Consider the following 25,051-nt stretch of genomic DNA (forward strand, 5'->3'; position numbering starts at 1 on the left):
TTTCTGCCCTCCAGGAAGTGGCAGGCACAACTAGAGCCAAGCGAAGCACTAGCAGGTCCTGCCTCGCACACACATGCACCAAGCTGTGTTTGCTTCTTTGCTCACATTTTTTCAGCACTACCTTTTGTCACCTGCAACCTTTTTGATTCTATTTGTTGAAATCTTACCCCCGAGCCGCTCCAAACCAACGACTAAAATGCAAGGGTGGATGCTAGAGCAGCGAAGTCCCTGTGGTGCAGAGGCCAGGTGCAGGCAGGGAGCTGGCTGCCTCCTGAGCCTCCCTGGCCCAGGCTTTTCCTCACTCTGCAGATCACCGCAGCTTCACACTGGATTGCTCCTTTTAGAGGGATGCATTGAGGACAGCCCTTCTCCAGAAAGCATGGCTCCTTCTGACTCTGGCTTCCCCTTCCCAGCTTGCTGCCCCCTGACACCACACCTCCACAGGGAGAAGCAGGGGCTGGATTGTGTTCAGTGCCTCGGTTTCCTGCCAAGCTGCTGCCACAGCCAGCTCTGGCCAACACTGTGCTGTTCCTCAGGCCTGGTTTTAGAATTAAAATTAGGAAAGGTGCTCCCCTGCACAGCCTGGAAAAAAAAAAAGCCTGTGCCTCACTAAGAGCAAGGCCCTGTCTGTAGGAGTCACAGTGCTGCCCAGCTTTACCCATTGCCTCACATCAGATTTACTACACGAATTGCCAAGGGGCCACCCCGCTCCACAATAGCAAAATCTTCCCAGACACAGAGGCAGAAATAGCCACATAGTGGCTTATTGCCCAAAACACCAGCGAAACAGCTAAGCCTCCAAGGACAGCTGCTCTGCATCGTGCCGAGGCACTTGTTTTTCCTTCCTTCCATCCCAGCATCTGCCCCTTTGACTTCAGACAGAGATGAGCAAATTTCATCAACATATTTGACCTTTTATCAGCCCTCAATGCTGATGGCTTTCTGCACACAATTTAGGTGTTCTTTCCTGGAGCCTGCTACAAACCTGTGACTAGGACAGCGTTACGAGGTCCTTCACATCTCAAACCTTTTGCTGTTTTAAACTCTGGATTTGAAAAGAGAGTGAACAGGAAAGTGTCATCTTCCATTATTATTTTAATAGCATTTAAGTTTGTACCTCTTATTCTGTTAGGGAGATATATGGTAGAAAACAAGTGCTACCTAAGAAATCAAAAGCTGAGAGGCCTTTTAATTTCTTTTTTCCTGTGTATGTTTAAATTTTTCAGAATTTCTTGTGGGAAGAATGGGTTGGAGCTGACTGAGCACAGATAATGCCTCAAAATGGCCGAGCACAAGCAGCTCATTGCACTAAGGTGGCAGAGAGCAGCCTGCTCCTTCTCACAATGTTATTCTTTCAACTAACCCTTTGTTCCTGATCATTAAGATGCCAAAAAGGCTCCCATCAGTGAGTTTATTTCCAGTCAAAAGGATGTCCCAGGTGCACAGCCTGACTTTGCTCAACCCTTTCCTTTCTTCTCACCTGGTCCGAGCAGGGTGATTCAGTGAGTACTCTTCATTCACTGAAAGCCTACAATTATTTCAGTCTGAAGCTCAGTGTGGCTTGGGGGCAATACAAAACACAAGAAACCTTTCCTGCATATGGGGATGCTTGCTCATGGTCACAAAATATGCAGTGTGTATTGCAGAGACATATTTTTAAAGTATGGCACCACCAGTTTTATTTCATAACTATAAATGATTTATTTTTATAGTATATACAAATATAGGAACAAAATACTATACAGAAAAATATAAAGTTAAACAGAGATCTTCTCAATCTCATTTTTAAGATGGAAGATGAACAGGATCACACTGTGCAAGCCCCAGACTTCAGAAAATAAAATTGTTTGGGCAGTTTAAGTGGTAGCACACTCAATCTGAACAAGTTGGGTGCTGCTTACCATGGCCCAAGGCAGAGGTGTGCCAAGGGATATTCTTCCAGCACGGGAACTCTTGCAGCTTCCAATATCCTTCCAAGTTTGATTTCGTTAAACATAAAATGAAACCTAAGTTCTCTTTCACAATCTGACCTGGAGATAAACGTTCTCACACCCCTCAGCGTATTTATGGTAAGGGTGGAGCCCAGCTGGCCAGCACGCAGCCCCTGACCTTTGATCCCACCCCTTCGGCTCAGATTTAGGTAAACCAGCAGAGTCTGCAGCACATTTGCACACAAATACAACTGAAAACTGCCTGTGACCACTGGTGAGCTGGCAACTATGGTTTAAGGAAGGCAAAAGGTTGGTGAAACCAAACTAATTAAATCCCTGAGTTTCCACCAGTTCCTCAAAGGGCAGTGGGGGGGGGCAGAATTCCATCAAAAAAAAAAGCAGCCAGCATTCTTTCCAAGGTACCATCATGTTTCAGTACATCACACTCTTTAAGGAAGGACACCATGGACTTCAGCAGCCAACAGTACAAGAATCATCTCCTCCTCTTTACCTGTACTTCTCCAGCTCCATTTTCCACAACCAAACTGTCCAAGTTTGCTTGCGAGTGAAGCAGGGAAGAGAGAAAGGGAAGGAAACAGGGCAGAGAGTTAAGGAATTACAGTGCAAATTACATAGCTCACGGGGGGGAGAACCACAAAAGAAAAAGGTTCTCTGTAGACTTTCCAAGCCTGTTCTCTCCATGGCCACAAAATAGGGTCTGTCCTCACCAGGGAATAACTGCCAACTGACCTTCAAGAAAACATGGGAGTATGTTCCCTAAAGCAGTGAACTTGTTTTTACACTGAGTATCAGCAATGCTAGCGAGGTGCCGATATTGCCACCTTTTCTTCACCTAGTAACCACAGCGGGACTCTGTGAGAAAGTACAGTGGGAGTCTCAGGTTTTCAAGTTCCTCTTACTTTGTTGATTCGTAAAAGAGCTTTGCAAGTCCTTGTGCTGTATTCACACTGGAAAAAAGTGCAGCAGCACACACTAGAGACAGTCCAAAAATTATTGCTGTGCTGAGGCAAGCTTGTGGAGTTTGACTGAAGAAAACTGACCAAAGAAGAAATAAGGTCAGACCTAAAAAGGAAGATGGAGGAAGAAGGGAACTGCTCCAGGCACCAGCACATCCCAGTTCCTGCCTACTGCCAGGAGGGTGCCATAGCGGTTTCCATCTCAAGTAAGCAGCACGTGCAGGGCAGCAGAGTCTGGGGCTGGGCAGTCGTGTAGGGTTAATCAGCAGCATATTTGGAAAGCCTCTCTGGCAGGTGGAGCAACCAATCTCAATGCCACTTGTAGATCTTCACCATCTTCTCAGTGAGAGTGGCCAGGAGGTGGGTTTGGTTCACTTCCAAGGGGCAGATATCCAGCACAGGCAGGTCAGCCTGCAGCTTCTGCAGCAAGGAGCCACTTCCAGCATCCCATAGCTGTGGGACAGATGAAGTCAAAGACTGCAGGATTCTCTCCTCCCATCCAAATCAGAGCTTCCTCTCTCTAGAGGAAAGCCTGTCCCCAAGTTACTTACAGGACCCTTTCTCTCCTGTCATGCCCAGCTCAGATGGTCTTTAACAGACTTGCAGTGTGATGTCACCCTGACTGCCCTCTCCTCTGACCCTGGCTCATGCAGCCTGTTGTCAATCCTCCCCACCTGAGCTGCTTTTTTCTATAAAGGGCAACCCTTCTCCTCATCTTCCCTGTCATTCCTAAAGAGCCCACAGCAACCCTCCCCCAGCACTTACCATGTAAGCTATCCCACCAAGTCCCCGTTATACCAGTTATGGTGCCCAGTTGTGCCAGCGTGCCCAACTGCATTCCTCTGGTGGACAACAGGGGACACTGCCTACATTCCTTTCGATGGATGTGGACCACAGACCTTGGCTAACATTGAGCATCCCAAGCTACTGGGAAGTTACACTTGCTATATAGCAAGTACAGACCAACCTGCACGGGGTACGTGTGGGACAAGATAATTCTCGCCAAAACACACTGATGCTGTGACTGATAAGGCTTTTCTCCTAAGAATTGCAATAAAACCCACCACCACACTGAAAAGAACATGAGATACCAGGGCAGAATTAGATGCCTCATCACCAGCACACACAAAGACGCTGCCATCCTCCTCTGGGCTCTGAAAAATGGCATTCTTCGTCAGCAGCTTGCAGGTGGGCCCAGCACTGAAAGTCTGAACTGGGTTAGAAGAACACACCACATCTTCAGAGCCCTCAGTCGGTGAGCTGCAGGTCAGTTCCATCATCACACAACGCACACATGGGTTATTTTTACCTGTGCAGCAAAATAAAAAGTTAGCTTTTAGAAAAATGAATTGCAGACAAATTTTAACTGTAGGAATACAAGCACCACCACCCTGCAGCTGCCTCCTTTTACCCTCACCCAGTCCTTCTCTACATGCAGGTGCTCATTGCTCTGGCCAGGGCAGGTACTACATTTCTGCTGTGCCCGCAGCACCAAAGCAGCCCTTGAACTCAAAGAGCAGGCCAGAGCAGCAGTGAAAAGGGCATTGCAGATGCACACCATTACATACTAGGCCTGTAAGTCGCGAGGCAGTGTCGTGTGCTGATCTCTGTTTGAATATCGATGCATCCTCCAGGTTCCAGCGGCAGGTAATGAGGCCGGTAGGAGTTGCCATCCTTCTGTTCCCAAAAGCAGGCTCCTTCCAAGGTCCCAGCTAATATTCCACCATAAGGCAGTGATGCAGAGGCCATCCGGGGCAGATAGGAGAGTGATACCATGGGGCACCTGAAAGTGTGATTAGCAAGAGTCAGTGCTGCCAGCTGCAGCTGTGCTGGCGTTCTGCCTCGCCTCAGAGCTCGTCTCCCCAACCACACTGGAAAGAAAGGGCCTAGGCAGGCTACAAAATGGTCCTTCAAGCAAGGAACCCCAACGGGTTTGTCAAGCATAAATGAAATTCAACTTACACTACTGAGCCTTATGTTTTAAACAAGCATCAGATGGTGCACATCAGATGTGTGTAAGTCAGCACTTGGTTCTCTAAGTTGAAGAGGTTGAAGTACCAGCGTCTCACACCCCTTTGTAATTTGTCCTTTCCAAATTAAATCCTAAACCCAGCTCCAAAACAAATCCAGTTCTCCTGGTTAGGCTGCACCAGTGGGTCCTTTTCTGATCACCCTGTGCCTTAAAAAGGTGCAGATGCCAAGTGCTCGTACTAAGTTATACCATGCAACCTTATGAGAGACTTCTCATATCTGTGCGAAATTTGAGTTTTTGAACAAGAGATTCACATAAAACAATTTAAACTATTACAATTGCTGCATGATTTATGGAAGAAGCTACGTTTGGCTTAATGCATATTAGTGAAGTTGAGAGGAAAGCAAAATCCTTATGCCATACCTAGACTTCTGAGGGACTAGTTCCTGGACGTGAGAGTTCGTGTCTCTCAAATCATATATCATGATAGAGCCATTGACTAGTCCAGCGTAGATGTAGTTTGTATCATCAAGACACCAGCAGCAGCTCCAGACAGGACGGCCAGCGTTGTATGTCTGCACCACAGTATTTGTTGCCAAGCTGCAGAAGAAAAGCAGAGTGTTGGCCTGTTGCACAAGCATCTACTGATGAGAAAAGAGCATAATTAAGGTAAGCAAATTTAGCTTTTTGAAGTCTTTAGACTGAATTCTGAATTAACTCCAGACATGAATCTGAAAAATATAGACAGAATAATCACTTGGATGCTGCCAAGTGATTTATAATTCTTCCAGGCCAATGCTTCTTTTCCCAGATTGATCTTTGGAGACTGGGAAAGGAAATCTCAGAGCAGGGTCTCAGCTGCCTTGCTGGAAAGAGAAAGCTAAATTACTTTTCTGGAAACAATTAGGGGAAGTGACTCCAGTGTAATCTTGTAGTCTTGTATATTCCTGAGATCACAGGGCTCATCCCTTCAGCTAACATCTCTCATTAATTATTTCCCTCTTTTTTTACAGAAAAGGAACAGTGCTTATGCCTCAAAAGAACACAATTTAAGCAAGAGTGAGACAGTGAGTGGGGTAAAGACAGTTAAAAATACATTTAAAGTGTTAATTCTTTAGAAGCTTGATTTGTGGAAGGACAAAGAGGGGAATACACAGAGGGGGACAAGCCAGAACAGTAGATGAAGTTGGTGTCAGAGTAGAATGTATTTGCAAAGGGCAGCGTCGTCAGTATAGGCTCAGTACGTTGAGAACAGCATGAGACTGAAGACAGCACATATCAAAGTAACTCTGGATATCCTTTACAACACATGGGTTTCTCCCTGAGGAAGATGATGATGCTCAGAACTCCAGAGACTCAAGTAATTGCTCCCATGTAAGCATAAGGGGAACAGCCACAAAGACAAACCTGGCTGGAGAAACAGGGAGCTTGATATCACACGAGGGACTGATTCAAAACAGTAAAAACAACCCCAAAGTCACACTGTGACACTGTCACACAAGTTTTGAAGCAGCTTAAGCTTAAGATTGAACAGCAGCACAAAGTAGCAGGAAAATACACTCGCAGGCTGTAAATTCTACCAGGACTGGACACATTTTTCTCTCAACCTCCGCATAAAGGAGCAGGTGGGAGACTAAGTCTCTGCTAGCTCTAGAGAACCTGTGTTTGTTGAGCACATGCTCAACAACACTGCCTATACATTCATATCCCAGCTGAATTCCACGCTCTGCAAGAAGTTTAAAGTCAGAGAAGCCAACTTAGTGCAGGGAAGAAAGCGCCCAACCTAAACACCCCTTGTTTATGTTTTATGCCGTCCAAGTTCCCACACTTTGCATTTCCCTGCAGTAACAGAAAACCAAGCGGAGAGTAAATTTCACATCTATACATTATGCTACATTTGCTCTCAACACAATTTGGCCAATCCATGCTGAATTATTTGTTTTCTACCAAGTTCTCCATAAGAAAAGTATCACAGACAGGTAGCTCTGCAACACCCCCTCCTAAAAGGTCCGAAAGCATGAACAATTATTCCCTTCCATTAGTTCCCACATACAGGAAGAATATGCAGACCTGATCTCATCTTAGCAGCTTCTTTTGGAAAGCAGAACAGCAAGCGCTGCAAGACTCTTGTAGCAAACCAGAACAATATCCAGTCCAGCCTCCTGGACACACCAAAACTCTGCTAGGACAGGTTGCTGCCCCAGCAGGGCTCACCTGGTAAGTTTGAGAGTGTTGTCCAGAGCAGCAGAGAGCAGCAAGCCATCTGCTCGATTGCCAAAAGCCAGTCCCCGAATCTGTTTACTGTGGATGGGGATGTACTGACTGCTCTTCAGGTTGGCCACGCTCATCATCTTAACACCACAACCTGTCACAGAAGAAGGATAAAGCAGGTTATCATAAGGCGACATACACATACAACTAGTAATTCTATACCAAAATTACAATGTCTGTACTGAACCCCATGGTGGGATGAACATGTAGAAGTTATGTGCTGCTCTGGATAAGAACTACCACAAATCATTCCTTTAGTTCAAATGGCAAGAGGGCTAAATCCCTAAGGATCCCACCCAGCAAGAGCAAACTCAGTATCAGTGTTATAATTCTTACTAAAGAGCAGCAGGTTCTTGTAACCAGTTTCTTTAAATACATTCTTGCCTAGATAAAACCACACACAGCAGGATTACATTGCTATTTAAGAGAACAAGTGTCACTGCAAAGAATGTTTGTGGATGAACTTAACCTGTGTGCAACAAGAGTCACCACAAAGCCTCCATTCAGAGATTCATTCCCTGGCTCCAAAAGCCAGAAAAATAAGGTCAGTTGAATGCAGAAAACAATTTTGTTATGCCCAGATAAGGCGTATTAATACCCAAATCATTAATCAAATAAAGTAAGTTTCATCTTTCAGAAAGCACTGAAGTACTTTGCAAATAACTCTCTCAGAATCCTAACACTACATCTATTTCATTGAAAAAGCAAGTTGGCACTGGTCCAGGTGTCAGGTCACTTGCCCCTGGCCACAACAGCATGACAGAAGCAGGGCTGCCCATGACTTCTTGGCTTCCTATTTCCTCACTGGGAAACAGTGCTCCCATCATTCATATTAAAAGTTTTTTGCCTTTTTTTAAAAAAAAAAAGTATTGACAAGTCAGCTGCATGTGGATCACTCCACCTACAATTTGGGGAACAATGTTTCTCACTCAAGCATTGAAAGCGTCTCCACACGCCCTAGCGCAGCTGGCCCCTTGTTCTTTCAGAAGACCCACCTTTGCAAGGAGTAACAGACACACTTTTTACCTTCTTGTGGATGCAGCACTTCAGCAGAAGAGCCAGAGATGCTCTTCTAGGATTCTGCTGTAGAAGTGATGGGGGTAAAACAAACTACCTTGCTCAGCAGAAGTTACCAGTGCAGGAGCCAGATGAATTACAGGGAGCCTTAGGAGCATTCCCAGTTTACAAAGAACACGCAGGAGAAGGTGGGGAGCAGGAGGCAAGCAGAACATGCATTTAACCTTCACCCCCAAATCTTGACTTGCTTAATTACCAGGAATAAAAGTAGACTGTGGAGAAGGCTGTGATACCACAAGACAACTCAGTGAGTCACAGTATGCCATTACTCTGCAGTTCCCAGTCTGAGACACCACAAAAACCTTTTCCAAGTGGTACTTGCGCTGGCTTTGGCTGGAGGGGAGGCTGCCTGGGAGGCAGGTGCGGGAGCTACCAGGTTGCTGGGAAGGACTCACATTGTGCTGGGCCACCACAGCCTTCAGCTCCTGCAAAGAAAAAGACCCAAAGAGCTTTAATGAGTCACTGGCAAGGTTAACCTACTGTGCTATGTTTCAGATGCTCCAACAACAAGTGCATTGTTCTCAGATAAAGAGGGAGGATATGCTCCAATTTCCAGGCTGTTCCTGAAATGCTGGATTTCCAAGTCCACTGACTATGACAGTGAGCAACAAAAGCCTTCAAAATGCTATGAGAGTTCTGGCACAACATAGTCAAAGTCTGTTATTGTATGTATCAGAACCTGTGGGAGAGAGGACTCTTGGGCAACGCGTAATAGCCAGCAATGATTATTACCAGATCAATGCTGTTTAGAAAAGAATGAACTGCCAAGTATTACATGCAGTTAAACCACAAGAGAAAGTCAATTAGAACCATTTTCCAGAATTTCCAGAACACCCCATAAAAAAATTAAAAGCTCAAGTTTCAATATAAAGGGTGTTGCAGGAAACGAGTCAGTCTGACGAAGATGACCCTGTTCTTGTAAACCCTGGACAGCAAATTCCAGGAATGACACGACTCAAGAGCTCTAGCCCTGTTTTCTGCCACCTCCCCCCTCTTCCTTCACCTCAGCTGATGACTGCTCAAGGATGCTCAGCAGATACAGCCAAGGACAGCTTCCATCAGCAACAAGGTATTCCTAGAATTCCTTTTTCCACAGAGATCATCAGGGTTGAAGTGGCTATGCAAGTGGCAGCACCGGCATATTGCAAGTCAACTAAAGATGCCCCCCAAAAGAGCATGTTGACCAACCTGCTGTAATCCAAGGGCAAAAACAGACAGTACGGAACCCCAGGGATATTAGAGGGAATGTATATATTAAGAAAATTGCTACTTGCTTTCTGTTGTCTGAGCAACATAGATTATGCTTCAAATGTTATGTAATTTTTAAACAATTAAGGGCCACAAGAGTGATATTGTGAATATATTAGTAGATTACCAGCTAGCTTCAATAATCAACCAGCCACTACCACTTAACTTGTATCTAAGCAAAGGCAGCAGTCCTCCAAGATCAAAGATCAATCTCTACATTAATAGTTATCATCAAGACCTATAACTTTTGGAAACTGCTCAAGAGGAGAACGTTCTGTTATTTTAGAGGTCTCATCTGTTTTGCATCAAGCTCATTGCAAATTCCCCAAGGGAATAAAAATCAAAGCTGAAGATTCAAGATGATCCCATTAGAGCAAGCAAAGATAAAACAACCTGGGGAGGAAGAAGCTGGGGTGGGGTGGGGTGGTAGTGGTGTTGTGCCAGGATGCTTATGAGGGAAGCTCCCACCTTCAGGCTTAGCGTAAGCAGTCAGTGAAAACACAGGTAACTTAGAAGAAAGTGACTTTTAATCAAAAACTTAATAAGCTCATTATCTCTAAAAGGCAGGAGGATACCACCACTGAGGGTCAGAAGAGGTTAAAATTATTTGTTGCTCTCCAGAGTTTACAAAACTCTCCCTGTCACCTGCACTCAACATTCAATTTTTACATGAGTTATTAAAAAGGAAACCAGGCAATTAAAGATACAAGGACAATTAATACGACGTTTACATTTAAATACAATGCTCAAACCCAGCAGAATCAGGTGGTCTTACTGGAGACACGTTACCAAAGTGATTAAAAATGTTGCACTGCAGAACAAATTCCACTAACTGTGCTCAAAAGAACACTCTTCTGGTAGTGTAAAGCCTCTACTTTCCTTGAAGATGTGTGCAGAGTTTTGCTAATGCCCAGTGTTGACTAAGGGCCTCGAGGGCATGCCTGTCTCTCTGCACACACCAAGACTGCCTCCTAGATTTCAGCTTGTCATTGTGATGGATGAACAGAGGCACACAGGTTGGGGAAAGAAGAGGATGTACAGCAGAAGTCTTCCTGAGGAGTGCACATGAGAAGTGGAAGCAGGAGAGCACAACGAACAGGAAAGGAAAACACCAGGTACAACAGATTCAGACCAGGTTGGTTTTTTTTTGAGGATTAGGTTACAGGCTTAATAGCCAATATGAAGCTTTAAAGACAAAGGCAGTTATCAGATGACTGTCACTCTCTGGCTGTGCTCCCACAGACCTCTTACAGAAGTCACACCCACTGTCTTGTGCTACACAGCCCCAGGCTTGTGAAATTGCACATCTTGCATTGAATAAACACGTGACTGTACAACCTCAGGCTATGGTGCAGCACTACAAGCATTCCCCCTTCCTTTGGTTCAGGTTCAAATTCAGTCAAAGGGACACAGAGCATTCTTATTCTGCCTCACTATAAGCAACAGCTGAATGAAATATTGGGTTTTACTTACTTCTAGATCTTCCCCAGACATCAACAGGAGGTGAATACAAAGGTCACAAAGATGAAAGATATTTATGCAATAAAACCATTAGCCTAAAATTTTTCTAAAAGTGCTAGGTTCACTCATTTTAATTGGTATTTTGCCATCCAATTCTTTCTGGATGCTCTGAAAATACTATTTAAAAAAGCTTTTCCAGTACATTGAGCAATATAAACTGACCTCTGCAAGGCTCACAATTACACTCACTTTCCTCTTCACAACAGCATTTCCCTGCTGGTCCTCCTTTTACTGCTCCATATGCAAACAGAGCTACTGTTTCCCACTTGCAAAAATGAGTCTCCTACTCAAGTCGATCAGTGGCATTAATGCCAGAAGCTAGAGATGGTTTGCTTATTGTTAACTAAACTTTATTGATACTTTTGGCAGACTCAGAACGAGTACTGCAGTAACTCAAACCTGATTCCCAAGTTCTTTGCACTCACAAAGAAAAAGCTTTAGGCGAAAGTAAGGCTTCAGCAGCACTGCTTCCAAAACGCAAGCCTGAACCTGCCATGCAGTGTGTAGCATATAGCTCAGCACAGCACACACTGCAGGTTCAACATATAGAAACACTGTCGAGAGCTTTCTTCCAGAGTTTTAGTTAGCTACCTACCCTCTCTCCCCTCAAGTTCCTTTTGTTATATATTTGCATATAGCTAAAGACAAAAAAACCAACCCTTTTCTAGCCTCAATCATCTTAAACACTTCAATACCAAACTACAACAGACAGGATTGTTAATGGACAAGAGTGGGAAAAATGCATACAAACCTAAGAAAAGGTCATAACTAGTGACACGACTGCTGATGAGGCACACCTCTCCAGCACATTAGAAATAAAAAAGGGTTCACATAGTGACTTATGGGGGGGAACCAATGGCATTTGCTTTCCTGAAGACTTCAGACACCAAGGTTTGTATGCAACCAATGAACATGCTAACTATTCCAATAAAGTTCTGTGCAACTGAACTTTGCATACCAGATGTCCCCCTGAGCGCACGGACATTTAATGCATTTCTTTTGTAATCCCACAGCACTTCATTTTCTATATTGACTTACAGCTTTGTATGCCGATTAAACATGTTTTCTTGTGCCATCAGTAACATTGCTTGCTGAAAGGACCAAGGCAACAGACCCAAGATGTAGCAAGGCAAATTCAGATTAGATGTTGGGGGGGGGTGGGAAAAGTCTCAATGAGGGTGGTCAAACAAGAAGATGCCCAGAGAGGCTGTGCGTTCTGCTTGCATACACTCAACACCTGGTGTGACAGTGTACAGATGAACCCAGACCAATGCTGAAGTTACCTAGCAAGGGTCCCTTCCAACCTAAACGATTCTATGCAAGAAGTTCCTTGTCTTACAAACGGTCATCTAGTAAAGCAACCCATTAGGCCTAGGCTCAAAATACAGTCAAATGACTTAGACTTATTCCAGACTTCCTGCTAATTTTCAACTCCCCAGCGAATTGTTTTACTGTCAGTTTATTCATAGTATAAACAAGGACCTGAAAATTGCTTCCAGCATTCACATTAACCACCACAGGACAGTGATGAATGCAGTATAAATACTGAAACAGAGCTTAAAGAACACAGGATACTTAATCTTTATAACATGCACTTCAGTTAGACTGGATACTCTATCATTTCACACCAAAAAGAATTGCAGGAAGACATTACAGACCTGCAGTTTTATCTTATTCACATTTTTCTTAAGCCAAAGCTTAAACTGGGCCAGTTTTCTTATTAGCTCTGCTGAGCATACAGCTTCATGCAAGAATTTAGGCAAGCAATTTATAAAGCCTCATCTTACATCACACAGGAAGACTTCAGCACAGGGGATGTTGCTTAACGTACAGACATGAATAGCCAAGGCTATAAAAAAAATCCAGAAGTATAAAAATAGGTGAGTTTCTAGAGAGTAAGAGATCAGATATCATCTACTTCATACAACAAAAAAAGCAGCAAACTGGCTGTGAGATGGGTTATTGGACAACTTAGCAGTGATGGAACATGCCAGATAAATCACAGTTGGAAGCCCCAGTAAAGCCCACAATTTATACGAATCCTGCAAAAGCAGCTGCAACAGATTACAAAATATTGCAGTATTGCATGAGCCAGAAAGGAAGCAGTCATTTAGCAATCAGTCATTTATTTTCAGTAATTTGTATTCCAAGGGAACAGAGGTGCCTCTTAGCAGCCATTCAGCCCATGTGTACAGCCCACCCTATTGACAGGCCAGGTCTCACAGTATCAGAAGGTGCTTAAGTAGAATGTTGACTGACCTTCACAAAAAAAAAATTACAGGGTTTTTTGTTGTTTTCTTTTGTTTTTGCAAACAGCCATGCCTCCTCACGAACTACTTCTCAAAGGCTCTTGACTAACTAGTGATAATAGGTCCCATCACAGGTTTACTACAGAGATTTTCAAAGCTTATTTTGATGCAGCTAAGAGAAAGATTAGAATAAGTTTGATGCTGGATTACCAGGCCTTTCCAGGCACCACAAAACCTGAGGAGCCTGCAACACCAGCAGCCAAAAAACTATACTGCTAAGCTGTACTTGCAACTGTGATTAAGTCTTAGAAGCACACAAAAAAACCTCCAAAAAAACCAAAACCCAGAAGGTCAGTGTTATGTAGTATACATGAATATGCCAGCCTGGGATGTTTAGGTTACTCCTGATGATTCACCACCTCAGTTTACTAAATCTTGCTGCTCATTAAAACTGGAAGCCTGTCTTCTCTCCTCTAAGGGAACATGCAAAAGACAGGTTGAAGAGAGAGGAAATCGTCTGTGTATTAGCAGCGTAAGACTCACCTGAACTTGCTTGCGGAGTTTGCTGCATTCATCTGTCAAAACCTGCAGCTGGAGACGGCTCTGTGCAGATTCCAGTTCCGCCTGTCTCCGCAATATCTGCTCCTTTTCTAGAGAGCTGGAGGAATGAGAGAAAAGCAATCCTCAGGACTAGGTAATACTTAGCATGCTTTTCTGGGCTGTCAACTCCTATCTCCAGACTTCATCCTAACACAGCTCCTATTCAGGTAAATTTAAGAGTAACAGAAAATCTGGTATCGCACTCATCCAGTACATTCACCTCGAGATGCTCTCGGTTATGAAATTGCACTGGATGACTCACTCACAGCAGCCTTTCTCCTCACTCTCTCCAAACGTGCTAATTTAGATGAGAGTAAAAGTGAAATCAGTTTCATTTTTTTCCCTACAGAAATAGTCCTGCAAATTCTATACCATCAACGTCCATGTAACATACCGTGTCAATAACACAGCAAGTCATAACACAGTAAGATCTTCAAGCTTGTTTCTACTACCAGTAACTAATTTTGTATTTCAGGAAATACAGCTGTATCAGGAACAGACAGATATGGACAAATTCTCTGTGAATGCCCTTAATAAAGCCATACTTACTACCTCACCTTGAGCCTACAATTTAGCAGTGGCAGTTTTGGTAACGTACTTCAATTTCCCTGTTGTATATGCTTTGCATATGAAGGAATAAAGACGGAGGAGAAACACCAGTATTCCTTAAAAGTATCTGCATATTTGGTCTAGAATGTTGACCGCTGCATTCTGAATGCATTTCTGCACCTTCAAAAGCTGCAATATTCAAGTTATTTCAGTAGCTCAGGCACAGGGAGATCTAGCTTGCCTAATTACCTTCTAAATATACAGACCTAGCCTTGCATGTTTACCAACTACAGACCTCTCTCAACTCCCTACAGTGTCTTCACATAATTTTTTTTGCTGCAGAAGAAACGGGAAATATTTTATTTAACCATCGCAAACGCATTCTTCACACAAGTACCTGGAGCCTGAAGGCTGGCTTTTCTGAATGTGAAGAACAAAACCCATGAACTTAAACCTAATTCAAGGCTATGTGTAAACAGCATTGATGCATGCAGCAGCATTCGCATTTGTCCTCCACTTGTGGCTGTGTGCCACAAAGCAGCCACTGCCAGCAACTCAGCTGGACTGACAGGCAGTCATTGCTGTCTGCCTCCCAACAAAACCAGAGGCAGAGGAGGCGTAGGGCAAGTGGGGAAGGGCTGCAACGAGAGCCTGAGACACAAGCAGCAGTTAGACAACTATCTCTCTGTGAGAGATAACAGGATTTATACACCCAAATGTCTTCTGGTTTTTTGTTTTTTTTTTTGGGGGGGGGGGGGGGGGGGGGGGGGGGGGGGGGATGATCGATCTTATTTATCATTTGTTTTGCAGCATCGACCCCATAAAAGATGTGTGATCCTTCTAAAGGTACAGTTCAAACACCATCAGGTAGCAGCAATCTGGACAGAAGAGGTATTTTCCTTTTGTGACAGTTACTCCTCAATCATTTCTGATTAACAATTAACAGGATAGTGAGGTTTCTGTTGAAACACTGCATTGAAAGAACAGCAGTATAGTTAGGGACGTATGAAGACCACCCCAATTAAATTCTATTCACTAAAAGATTCAGGGGAACTCTGATATCTACAGGCTTTTAATTTCAGAATAGTATCTGTGACAGTGTTTTACCTAAAATAAATTAGTCCCCATCTTCATACCTGCTTTTCCTTTTTTCAATAAAAAAGTCTACATTTAAGTTGGAGGGGGAAAGTAGAGTCACAGGAATGCTTGCTGACCTTTAAGTAAAGCTACATGAAGAGTTTGACAAAGCAAGATGGAAAGCGATTCATATGAGACACTACTCTGTTTAATTCATGCAGAAAAGATGGCAGAAAAGGTCAGCGATTCACGCCCCTTGCATTTCTAACTATGACTTGCTTTTCTCATCTAATGATGAATTAGCAATATACGGCTTTTTGGCAACAACTCTGCATGCTCTCCCCTGATGACATTTTGGGATACAGCGGAAGATAGCTTTTGCTATTACAGTGTTGCAAAGAGCAAACTCAAGGATTCTCTTCCAAAAGAAAACTCTCCTTCCAAGTCAGACACACGCAACTGAGTAAGGCCTCAGTTTGTTAAGCCAGCCATAGTCAGGATAACCCCCAAGGGAATGCACAAATTGCTTTAGACAATACAGGAAATTAAAGCAAGAAGTAGAAGCCAGACTGCAGCTTTCAATGGCAGTCAGTCAGCAAGGTTGTACCTACGTGGAGACTCCATACCTTTTCATGCGTTCCTGTTCACTGGTATCCAGCGCTTTCAAAGTACGAGCATACAGTATCACAATGTCAGAACGTTTCGCGTTCTTATTGCACTAAAATAAAAGACAAGTTCAGTTCATCCACAAGAATTTAGCTATCTGAACTATGCATCCCTACAAGCTGAAAGGCATTACTTTGAAAAATCCTTATATCTCTGAAGGGAGGGGTTGTCTACTTAAGAACAAGTCCACAAAAACACGAGCATACCACAGCATATTTGCAAGACACTCTTTCAGACAGACACCAGAGCTCCTCTAATTGGAGCTGCAACAACAGTTGAGGTCTTGCATCCTATCACACCTTTCATAATGCATCCCCTTGCTTCCCACTAAATTGGTTCTGCTAAAGCACCAGCGATGCAGCATGGTCAGGTAAGTTCCAGGGACCAAAAAACCACCCCAAAAACCATAACTAAAACAGACAAAGGGGGAGAAAAAAGACCTGAAACAAAACACCAGCCCAACTTCTATTTTGAAAATATTGAGACTGGCTGCTTGGGCAACAGACAACAATTTGGTAACCCCTGAGTATACTCCCAACTCTATTATTTACATACCATATTTCTTCGATCAAATCATGTGGGCCCAAATCCATTTTTATGGATTCCATTCCAGTGCCAGGGTGAAACACTGACATCCCACTGATTTCAGTGATACACAGAGAGTCAGAGAGTTCAATAGTTTTGTGCATCTGGCTGTGACCATTTAGTACTTTAGATTCACCTTAAAAGGAAGGGATAATATCTCCCTGAATTGGGACTTGGAAGAAGTTATGGCATCTGCAAGCTTAGTGTTTTGCAAATAGGCTTTGCTGATCAGAAAAGAGGCAGTGAATACTCAGATCAAGTAACCTATGCTGAACATTAAATTGCTACGTGCGCTTTAAATGCAGACTTTATTATTTAGTAGCACAAAGATATCGTGGGCAGCAGTTTCTGATCAGACAACTCCCCTCCCTTTGTAAAGGGCTGCCTTGCAGAGCAGTAAGTGGCCAAGATGGCTTTCCTGGCAGCCAGCAGCTGTCACTGGCAGGATTAGGAGTGCTGCAATTTCACAGTATTCACAATTTCACAGCACTCAAGCCACTTAGTATACAGAGCACCACACTCAGCAGCTCTGTGCTATTCAATTAGAGAATGCTCAGTCACAAAGGACAGTGACTGAAAATGAAGGGAAGATGATTTAGCTGCAAGGTTCCCTCCAGAGCAAGAAGTTCTTTCAGGAAATTTTTGGTAATTACATCACTAGAAGAGGAGCAACCACCCCCTACGAGCTGTTTAGGGTTCAAGAAGAAAGCAGTCACAAAATTCCAAACAGCAAAGATGCTGGGAAGGTCTCTGGGAATCCTGTCCAGATCTGGATTGGGTGAAGAAAAGCTTACACAGAATTGTCAGGGATAAGAAAAATAATGTTTGGGCCTTTGCTATGGCAACAGTGATTCTTTAGGTTTAATCACAGCGCATATCAACACAAAGTTTCTTGTTGAAAGGAGGGAATCCTGCACTAAGTCAAGCAAGAGCATGGAAGCTCTCAAAATGACAAAGCCAAAGAAACCCTGGGCTTCCAGCCACCCATTTGGAAAGTGGCAGAACTGAATCCTATTTGCAAGGTACTTGTTGACCTATTTTTTGTCATCATTCCTTTCTGGAGAAAAGCAATAAGGAATGGAAGCACATCACAGAGAGATGTAGACCTAATTGAAAGAGATCTATATTACCCATGGAAACAAAACCAAAAAGAGGATCTACCACTCGCAAATAGACATTAAATGATGCAGCTTGTTTCTCAGTTCACTCTCTGAAAGCTACCTAAACAACCTGATCTGCTTAAAGGCTGCAAAAGCAGACGCAGTTCAAAACAGAAAATTAACGACCTGAAAATAATTCTAAAACAGATTTCTTGTCCAAAAACATATTCTTCATGTTTTGTTAATTGCTTCTAGGAATCTGTCTGCCATTCCCACACTCCAGGACCACAGTGCAGTGTTCTGAAACCAATTACAGGTTTAGCACTTGAACTCCCAAACTTCCAAGTTGCTACTCACAAATGGTCCACTTCAGGAGAAAAATTCAAGCCGAAATCCTCCCTTTAAAGCAGTGCTAGTTGTTCCTGGCCTAGTTACATCAAAATAATGGTGATTTTTCTTATTTGCGGCAGCAGGCAAAGGTGCAGTACAACTGCTCCATGCAGCAAGCAGCTGTAGCAGAAGTTACTAGATAGCAAGTTGTTCCAGTGCACATAAATGTCCATTTTACCTGGGGGCACTTCCCTCCCTGCCCCTTGAGCCATCTTTCAATGCAGGTATAACCAAACAGGTGCCCACACCGCAATGCCGAGAGACGGTGGTCCCCAGCATTGGTCCACTGCTCAAAGCAGATCGCACAGGTATCCCCTTCTTCCTCATCCAGCGGTGCAACAGGAACTGATGGCTCCAGTTTCTTTAGTGGAGTTCTCTAGGATTAAAAATTAAAAAAGAAAAAAGCCAACAACAAAACCAAACACATGAACTTTTTTAGACAAATGCAGCATTTACCATACTTAATCTGTCTCCTAAAGAATTTAGGTCTCCTTACCTGCTTTTGCTGGACTTCAGCCTCTTCATCTCCATGACTACCGCGTTCCACAGAAGCCTGAGACAAAGCTTGGGGTGGCTCTGCTTGGACCTGACTGGAAACTAAAGAAAGCATTGCTTAAATGAACTGACGCCTAACAGGGGAAAAGGAAGTCCAACTTGACTTGATCTGAAACCATTGGGGCACAAGGTAAGCAGTGCAGCAACAGCACAGATTAGATACAAAGCTTCAGATCAGTGTCCTGGGTGCCGAAGGTCAGGCGGTTTGTGTGTAAGCCCTTCTAGTCACCAACAGTAGCACTAAAGAACTTTATGTTTTCTTTTATAAAAGGCAGCAGAGTTTCAGTGAAAAAGGAGAGGTTTTTTAGAGACAGCCATTATTATCAGGATTTTCTGACCTGCTGGAAATAAGAATACCTGCATATAGGTCTAGAGTTAGGCTGATGTAAGGTTACACCCCTGCCTCTAATAATGCTTGGACAAAAGACAGCAGTTATTTTGCCAAGGGATCTAAGCATGCATATTTCATGTGCCAAGAAAGCATTTACCATATGCTATCTGTCCATTCACCCTGACTTAAGCAGTCTTCCAGCTGGTAGTTATCTGAACTATCAATTCTGCTGGGCCATATGTTTTTGTAGCAGGCCTCTGTTAGCCCTTCTGTTGACACATGGGCACACAGAAACACTACGTTTGGATGCCCTAGCATACTAAAAAAGGAGCAGAAGTCATCATCTCCTCCCATCTCCTGACAAAACAAGTTATTAGCCATGATTAGTATTAGAGGCAGATATTCCTGATCCAGTGGAGAGGCATCACCTAACCCTGGCTAACCTCAATAAAGTGTTCAGCCTCTATGGTTCAGGGCTGAACAGGAACCAGTCGCTTATATAAGCAAAAAAGACAAGGGGATGCCAGAAAACCCAACAGAGAGCGTATGTTCATGAAATATTAGACAGCACTTAACAGCTTGAGCTCCTGTCACGGGTAAGACCAGCTCAGAGCAAGTGGAATGAATCTGGTCGAAAGACACCTCATGGATGTACCCTCAAAAAAAGGTGTCAAGGTGGGCTGGCCAACCAAAACCAAAGCTTAGGGCAGAGAGTGAAGCATAAGGACATTCCTTAGAGACTGAGGTAAAAAAAAAAATAATCTTGTTCTCATATTCTCTAGGCATCAATAACCTTGATTAGCAAGTTAACTATTTGTCACTCTGACATCAATCGCGTATGTTCATCACAAACAACGTCACTGAAGTGTGTGGCAGCCTGTGAACACAAGTTTGGGTAACATATTGCGAGCAAAAAAAAAGCCAAGAAAAGAAAGACACAAATGAAAAGCCCACTGTCCTAAGTATCTCTATCTCCTCAGCTAAGTATCACAAGTTACAAGAATGAAAACATCTAAAACGAAGCAGACTGAAACCGCAAGTAATTAAAAAAAACAAACTAGATCTGATCCTTCTCCAAAAACTGAAAGCACTGCTTATCTCCAGAGATGTGACTTGATGTCTTCAACAATACTCCTTGATAACATACAACAGCGAAAGTGTGCTAAGTAATAATTGCCAAATTTGAAGTTATTCTGAACATTTCCAGGATTTTTTACAAGCAGCATCCAGCAAAAAGATTGTATTTAGCATAACAGCAGCAATCACCCATTGCTGCTACTGCTCTTAGGAACTGCTTGCCAGAAAGCCTTGTGGTAGCAACCCGCTCCTGTCAGCTGTGGGCATAATGCTCTCTTAGCACTGTTGTGAAGCTCAAAAATTTCCCCGCTGAATTTTAAAGCAGCAAGACGAGTTTCTGAAATAAGCCTCTACACAGCTCAAATATAGCACAAACCTCCTGAGCTAGCTGCTGGAGGTGTCTCCTGGGCTGACGGTAACAGCAGTGGTGCCTCCACTGCTTCCTCCTCCTCCGAGGTGCTGTTGTCAGAGTTGCTCACTTCTATGGTTTCATCTGAGCTGTGTTCCTGGCTGGGCCTTGCAATATGCAAGGGATCCAGATGTGGAACTGGTCCTGTAGCTGGCTCTTGGGTCCTGCTGAGTTGAAAGTAACTGTCCAATGCTGTCCTGAGTCCAGAAACGCCAGAAATAAAAACCACAGTTATTTGATGTAAATGAAAGACTCAGCATGTTTCTCCATGCTTGTTTGCAGTAAAATTCCTAGGCTCTGACTGCAACAGGAGGGCAAAGTTATCAAGACAGCCTTTCTCTGGTAAGTGGGGCAATCCCACACAATTGCCCACTTCATGAATAATCAGTGGTACCATCCAGCAACCACTCATTTTGCTCAGCTCAAAGAAAAACTCATTCTCTTAACAACAATTATAGTCTTCCTTTGGGGTAGGGGTGGGGGGTGGGGAGAAGGGAGAAGGAAAGCAAAGAAGTGTTGTTCACCAATAGCATAAGGATCCTCTAATTGGTACCTCCAACTCTAACCCAGACCTGGTTCCCACAGCTGCTGGTAATATTAGGCAGATGAGGTTTGTACCAGAGCCTCATTCCATTGACTACTCTGTGCCCAGTCTTTCTACTTTCCCTCTTCTTTTCTACTGGAACTTCATCCTTGGATAGAAACATCCCCCCCTCTCCCCCCATCAGTTCAGCTACCATCTCAATTATCCTTCAGATTCAAAGCAGAAGTTTGTCAGGTTGCCTTCTAGCCCCCAGAACTACCGTGACCTTCAGATGCAATCCAAGGGCAAACAGTACAGTTATGTTTAATCATCTGGGAGGAGAGGAGTTCTTGGTCTCGCTGAATTTAAAGGCAATGCTCCCGTTAATTACAATTTCACCCTTGGCATTTACAGAAGCTACAAAGATGAGACAAAACCCAAACAAACCAGAAACAGGGATTTCTTTCTAGCTGGAGAGCATCCCCACTCACCACCCTTTAAACACATCACAAATGGTATTAAACACAGAATTTTTATTTTCTGTGCCTGGAGGTAACAAAAAAAAATACCTACAGAAAAATATTAGTTTGCACGTTTGTGAATGTTTCTGCAGCAATTGTCACCAGAAAACCTAAACAGGCAATCCACAAATCAAAGGTGAAATGCAAAACAGAGCACAAGCTCCTCTGAGCTAAATGCTGGCTGGAACTGCCAAGTGTCAACACTGCTGCAGGGAGCACCAACAGGAATCTGGCAAAGCAGAGGGAACAGTGTGAGCAGAAGCTCTGCAAGCAACATGGAAAGCATAGAAAGGCTCAGAAGTCAACACCACCACTGCCAACATAAGAAATGGGAATTTGCTCAAAAAGAGCAAAGATCCTGCCGGAAGAGATCAGAAAGCACCATGCCATTATCAGGCTTAAATGGTATGTGAGCTGCCCAGAATTTGGCCACAACCACACACCTGGGCTGAGCTGGGCTCTATAAGCCAGGAGACAAGGCAGTTTTAAACTGATGCCAGACTTGATAAGAGTACAGTTCAGATCCAATTTCATTTCTGCTTTACCTGGCACTGACAGTCCTCTGGGAACCACCAATTCTCTGTTGCCTGCGAGCTCTCGTCACTCGCAGACGCTGTGTGACCTGCGGCACAGGCAACGGCCGATACGGATCAAACGCCCCTTGTAGCCTTTGCAGTCTGTTGAGAGCCAGGGCAGGACTCAACTGTGGCTCAGGCTCAGCAGCCGCTTCCCTTGTTGTGTCAGCATTTGGTATGACAACAGCGTCATCAGCAGGGAGAACTGTAATGCTGTCTCCTCCTTCACTGAGCACTGAAGCATGGGATGACAGCACAGCATAACCAGAGGGCTCGGTGAAAAACGTCCTGAGGTTCTCTACAGAGTAGCCAGCCGCCTGCTGGAGATCAACTTCCATCTCTTCTTGAGCCATTTCTGTGAAGAGTTAAAAACACACTAGCATTTACAAGTCTTCTGCCCTGATTCTAGCCTGACAGTGGCAATAATCAGGTGCAGCAGTCAGTGACTACAAAAGCCTTTGGAATTCAGACTTGAAAGACAATTTGTGCTTTCGCCTTAGACATGCAGCAAAGCTAAACCATCTCAAGTTGACAGAGGAATGTGAGCTGGCATAGCAGGCAGTGCCCTCCCAGAGTCCTGGACTCAAAGCCTTTGGCTCAAGAGCAGCTAGCACCAAAGGCACATTGCAAAATTGGCTTAAGTAAGCCTCTGGATGAATATGGAATGCTAAGGATTTCGCATGGATCTTGGAGAATGCAGTTTCCATATATTCTAGAGATTCTCCATGGTGAGCAGCACTGCACTGACACCCACTTACACAGCCAGAAAGAAGCTGTACAATGCAGTTCTTTGTCCATCGCATTGCTCTCAGGAGGTGGGTTTATTTTCCAAGTCTCTTTGAATAAAAATCCATTACGGTAACAGATCACTGCAACCTTTTCCCACAGCTCACTTAACAGGCCTTCCAGTTACTTTATATTCACAAGCACTGTGCCAACCCAGAAAGGGTATCGCAGCAGAATCCACAACTGAGACGTGCTGGGTAGCAAGTCACCTCCAGCATCAGCGTTTGTGGATCCATATTCAGCCTGAGACTAAATAAACATGAATTTGCAGTAAAACCTCACATATATTATTTAAGGATGGTTGCCCTGCAACCATCTTTGGGATAAAGATTTCAGGTTACCTCCTAAACTGAAGTACTACCTTAGGTTTGGAAGGAAAACAGAGGAGGCAACAGCCTGTGCATTGCTAATTATTATGCTGCTGTCAACCACCAAATTAGGGCACTTTAGTCACCGTGTTCTACAGGCAGGCTTACAAGAGAAACAAGTTCAAGATTATTTCATTAATCGAATAAATAGGTGTGCCAAAGTAAAAAAATAATAGTCCTTTCTCGGAGAAGGTGTGTGGATTAAATGCTGAAGCTGCTGAAGGTCATTCACATTCTCAGAGAAAACATAAGCTGTCATAAACCTGAAAGGCCTTGGGAACTGCAGACCTTAAGCATTACTTAAAAGCCCAAAGCACACACCAAAACTTATTAGGCTAGACACTGTGCCAACAGGCTGGCTGCTTTTAGTACAAAGCATAACTAGAAAACATATACAGGAATTACTAGAGGGGGACATATGCTCACATATTTCTACAGATCTTTTAAGAAGTTCTAATCTACAAACTGCTAATTACTAATTCAGCCTAAGTTAGCCCAAAAATAGATGTTGAGTGCCACCTCCCACCAGAACAGTCATACAGTCAAGACATACCAGTAATCAATGATCAAGTACTACTTCTCTAGCACTAAACTCATATTTGTGATAAAATTGCCAGCTATAAGCATAACAGATCCTTATTCTCCCTATAAATTAACTGTGAGACTTAAAAATACAATCACCATTGTGGGTTAACAAAGCCTACATATTTCTTAATTTAAAAAAAGAGACATGAATACTGGCATTTTCACCATTAAATCTTGGAGTCTTCCTGAAGGAGGCAAAGGCCAGTGCTTCCTTGAGACAGCCAGCCTGCCCATGCAGCAGATGCCAGAGGAGCCAGCAGATGGAAGCTCTCCATAAACAAGCTTCTTGGGCTCAGATGAGAAAAACCCAAGAGCTGCTGTCACAGCACAAGAGTTGGCAAAGTGGTGCAGCAGGCAGCTTCGCAGAGGCCTCTGCGACACTAACCAGAAAGCTGAAGCACAAGCCTCCTCTTGTGGAGGGCCTCCTCACCGCGGTCAGGCAAACCCAGGCCCTGCTCTGTATCTCCAGGAGTTATACTGCACCTACTGTAATATAAAATCAACCAAAAAAACCCCAAACGCCACCCAAAATTAAGTGCACGCTCCACAAGCATGGTTTTATTTCTGGCTTTTTACAGGGCTCTCTTATTTTAACTAAGAGCCACTCACATAAACGGGGCGGGAGAGAAGAGAGCCCCACGCACTCAGGACGCCACCCCCGACCTCCCCGCCGGCGCCTCACCGCCTCTCAGCCCGGAGACCGCCATCACCCGGAGGGGGCCGCTATCAACGGGCCTCCCACCGCCCGGCCCCGAGGGAACCAAGAGAGCCCAGCGGCCGATTGCAGAGGCCCAGCCGCGCTCGCGGTGCTCGGGAACGCTGGGCCGGGCCGAACAGGACCCCGCCACCTCTCAGCTCACCTGCCAGCAGACCCAACCACCCTGCTCTGCGCCGCGCCGCCCCCACCACCGCCGCTTCCGCTTCTATTAGGCGAATCGGAGCCAGCGCCACTCCCTCATTGGCCAACTTCTCCGTTCGTCTATCCGAGGGAACGGAGGGTAAAGGGGGCCGAGGGGAGGCAAAGCCTGTTCTGATTGGCCAGAGTGCAGTAGGGAGCTCCCGGCTGATTGGGCGGTGAAACCGCGGACGGCCATAGGGGCGGGGCAAG

At 44.3% G+C, this 25,051-nt stretch overlaps 1 protein-coding gene across 3 annotated transcripts; it reads right to left on the minus strand.

Moving 5' to 3' along the window:
- Positions 1 to 1,676: 1,676 nt before the first annotated feature.
- Positions 1,677 to 24,881, minus strand: RFWD3 (ring finger and WD repeat domain 3). 3 transcript variants are annotated; one of them, XM_064459248.1, is made up of 13 exons: positions 24,804 to 24,881; positions 22,175 to 22,559; positions 20,553 to 20,782; positions 18,710 to 18,810; positions 18,392 to 18,589; positions 16,099 to 16,190; positions 13,790 to 13,904; positions 8,425 to 8,653; positions 7,095 to 7,245; positions 5,304 to 5,480; positions 4,477 to 4,691; positions 4,000 to 4,217; positions 1,677 to 3,361 (listed from the first exon to the last, which is right to left on the minus strand). In XM_064459248.1, the coding sequence occupies exons 2-13, from the start codon at positions 22,555 to 22,557 to the stop codon at positions 3,218 to 3,220; spliced, it is 2,253 nt and encodes a 750-aa protein (XP_064315318.1). In that variant the 5' UTR covers positions 22,558 to 22,559; positions 24,804 to 24,881; the 3' UTR covers positions 1,677 to 3,217. The 3 variants fall into 3 exon arrangements, with proteins under 3 accessions (XP_064315318.1, XP_064315319.1, XP_064315320.1); XM_064459249.1 differs by lacking the exon at positions 24,804 to 24,881 and adding an exon at positions 24,329 to 24,429; XM_064459250.1 differs by lacking the exon at positions 24,804 to 24,881 and adding an exon at positions 24,109 to 24,269.
- Positions 24,882 to 25,051: the final 170 nt, after the last annotated feature.

This window comes from Phalacrocorax carbo, chromosome 8, assembly GCF_963921805.1.
Source record: "Phalacrocorax carbo chromosome 8, bPhaCar2.1, whole genome shotgun sequence".
In the NCBI taxonomy this organism is placed as follows: Eukaryota; Metazoa; Chordata; class Aves; order Suliformes; family Phalacrocoracidae; genus Phalacrocorax; species Phalacrocorax carbo.

Coding starts and splice junctions, on each gene's coding strand:
- RFWD3 (XM_064459248.1), bottom strand. CDS start 22,557: ATGGCTCAAGAAGAGATGGAAGTTGATCTCCAGCAGGCGGCTGGCTAC. Junction 7,246..8,424: donor ACAGTCTACTTTTATTCCTG/GTAATTAAGCAA, acceptor CTTCTGTGACAG/GTTGTGGTGTTAAGATGATG. Junction 4,692..5,303: donor CTAGTCCCTCAGAAGTCTAG/GTATGGCATAAG, acceptor TCACACTTTCAG/GTGCCCCATGGTATCACTCT.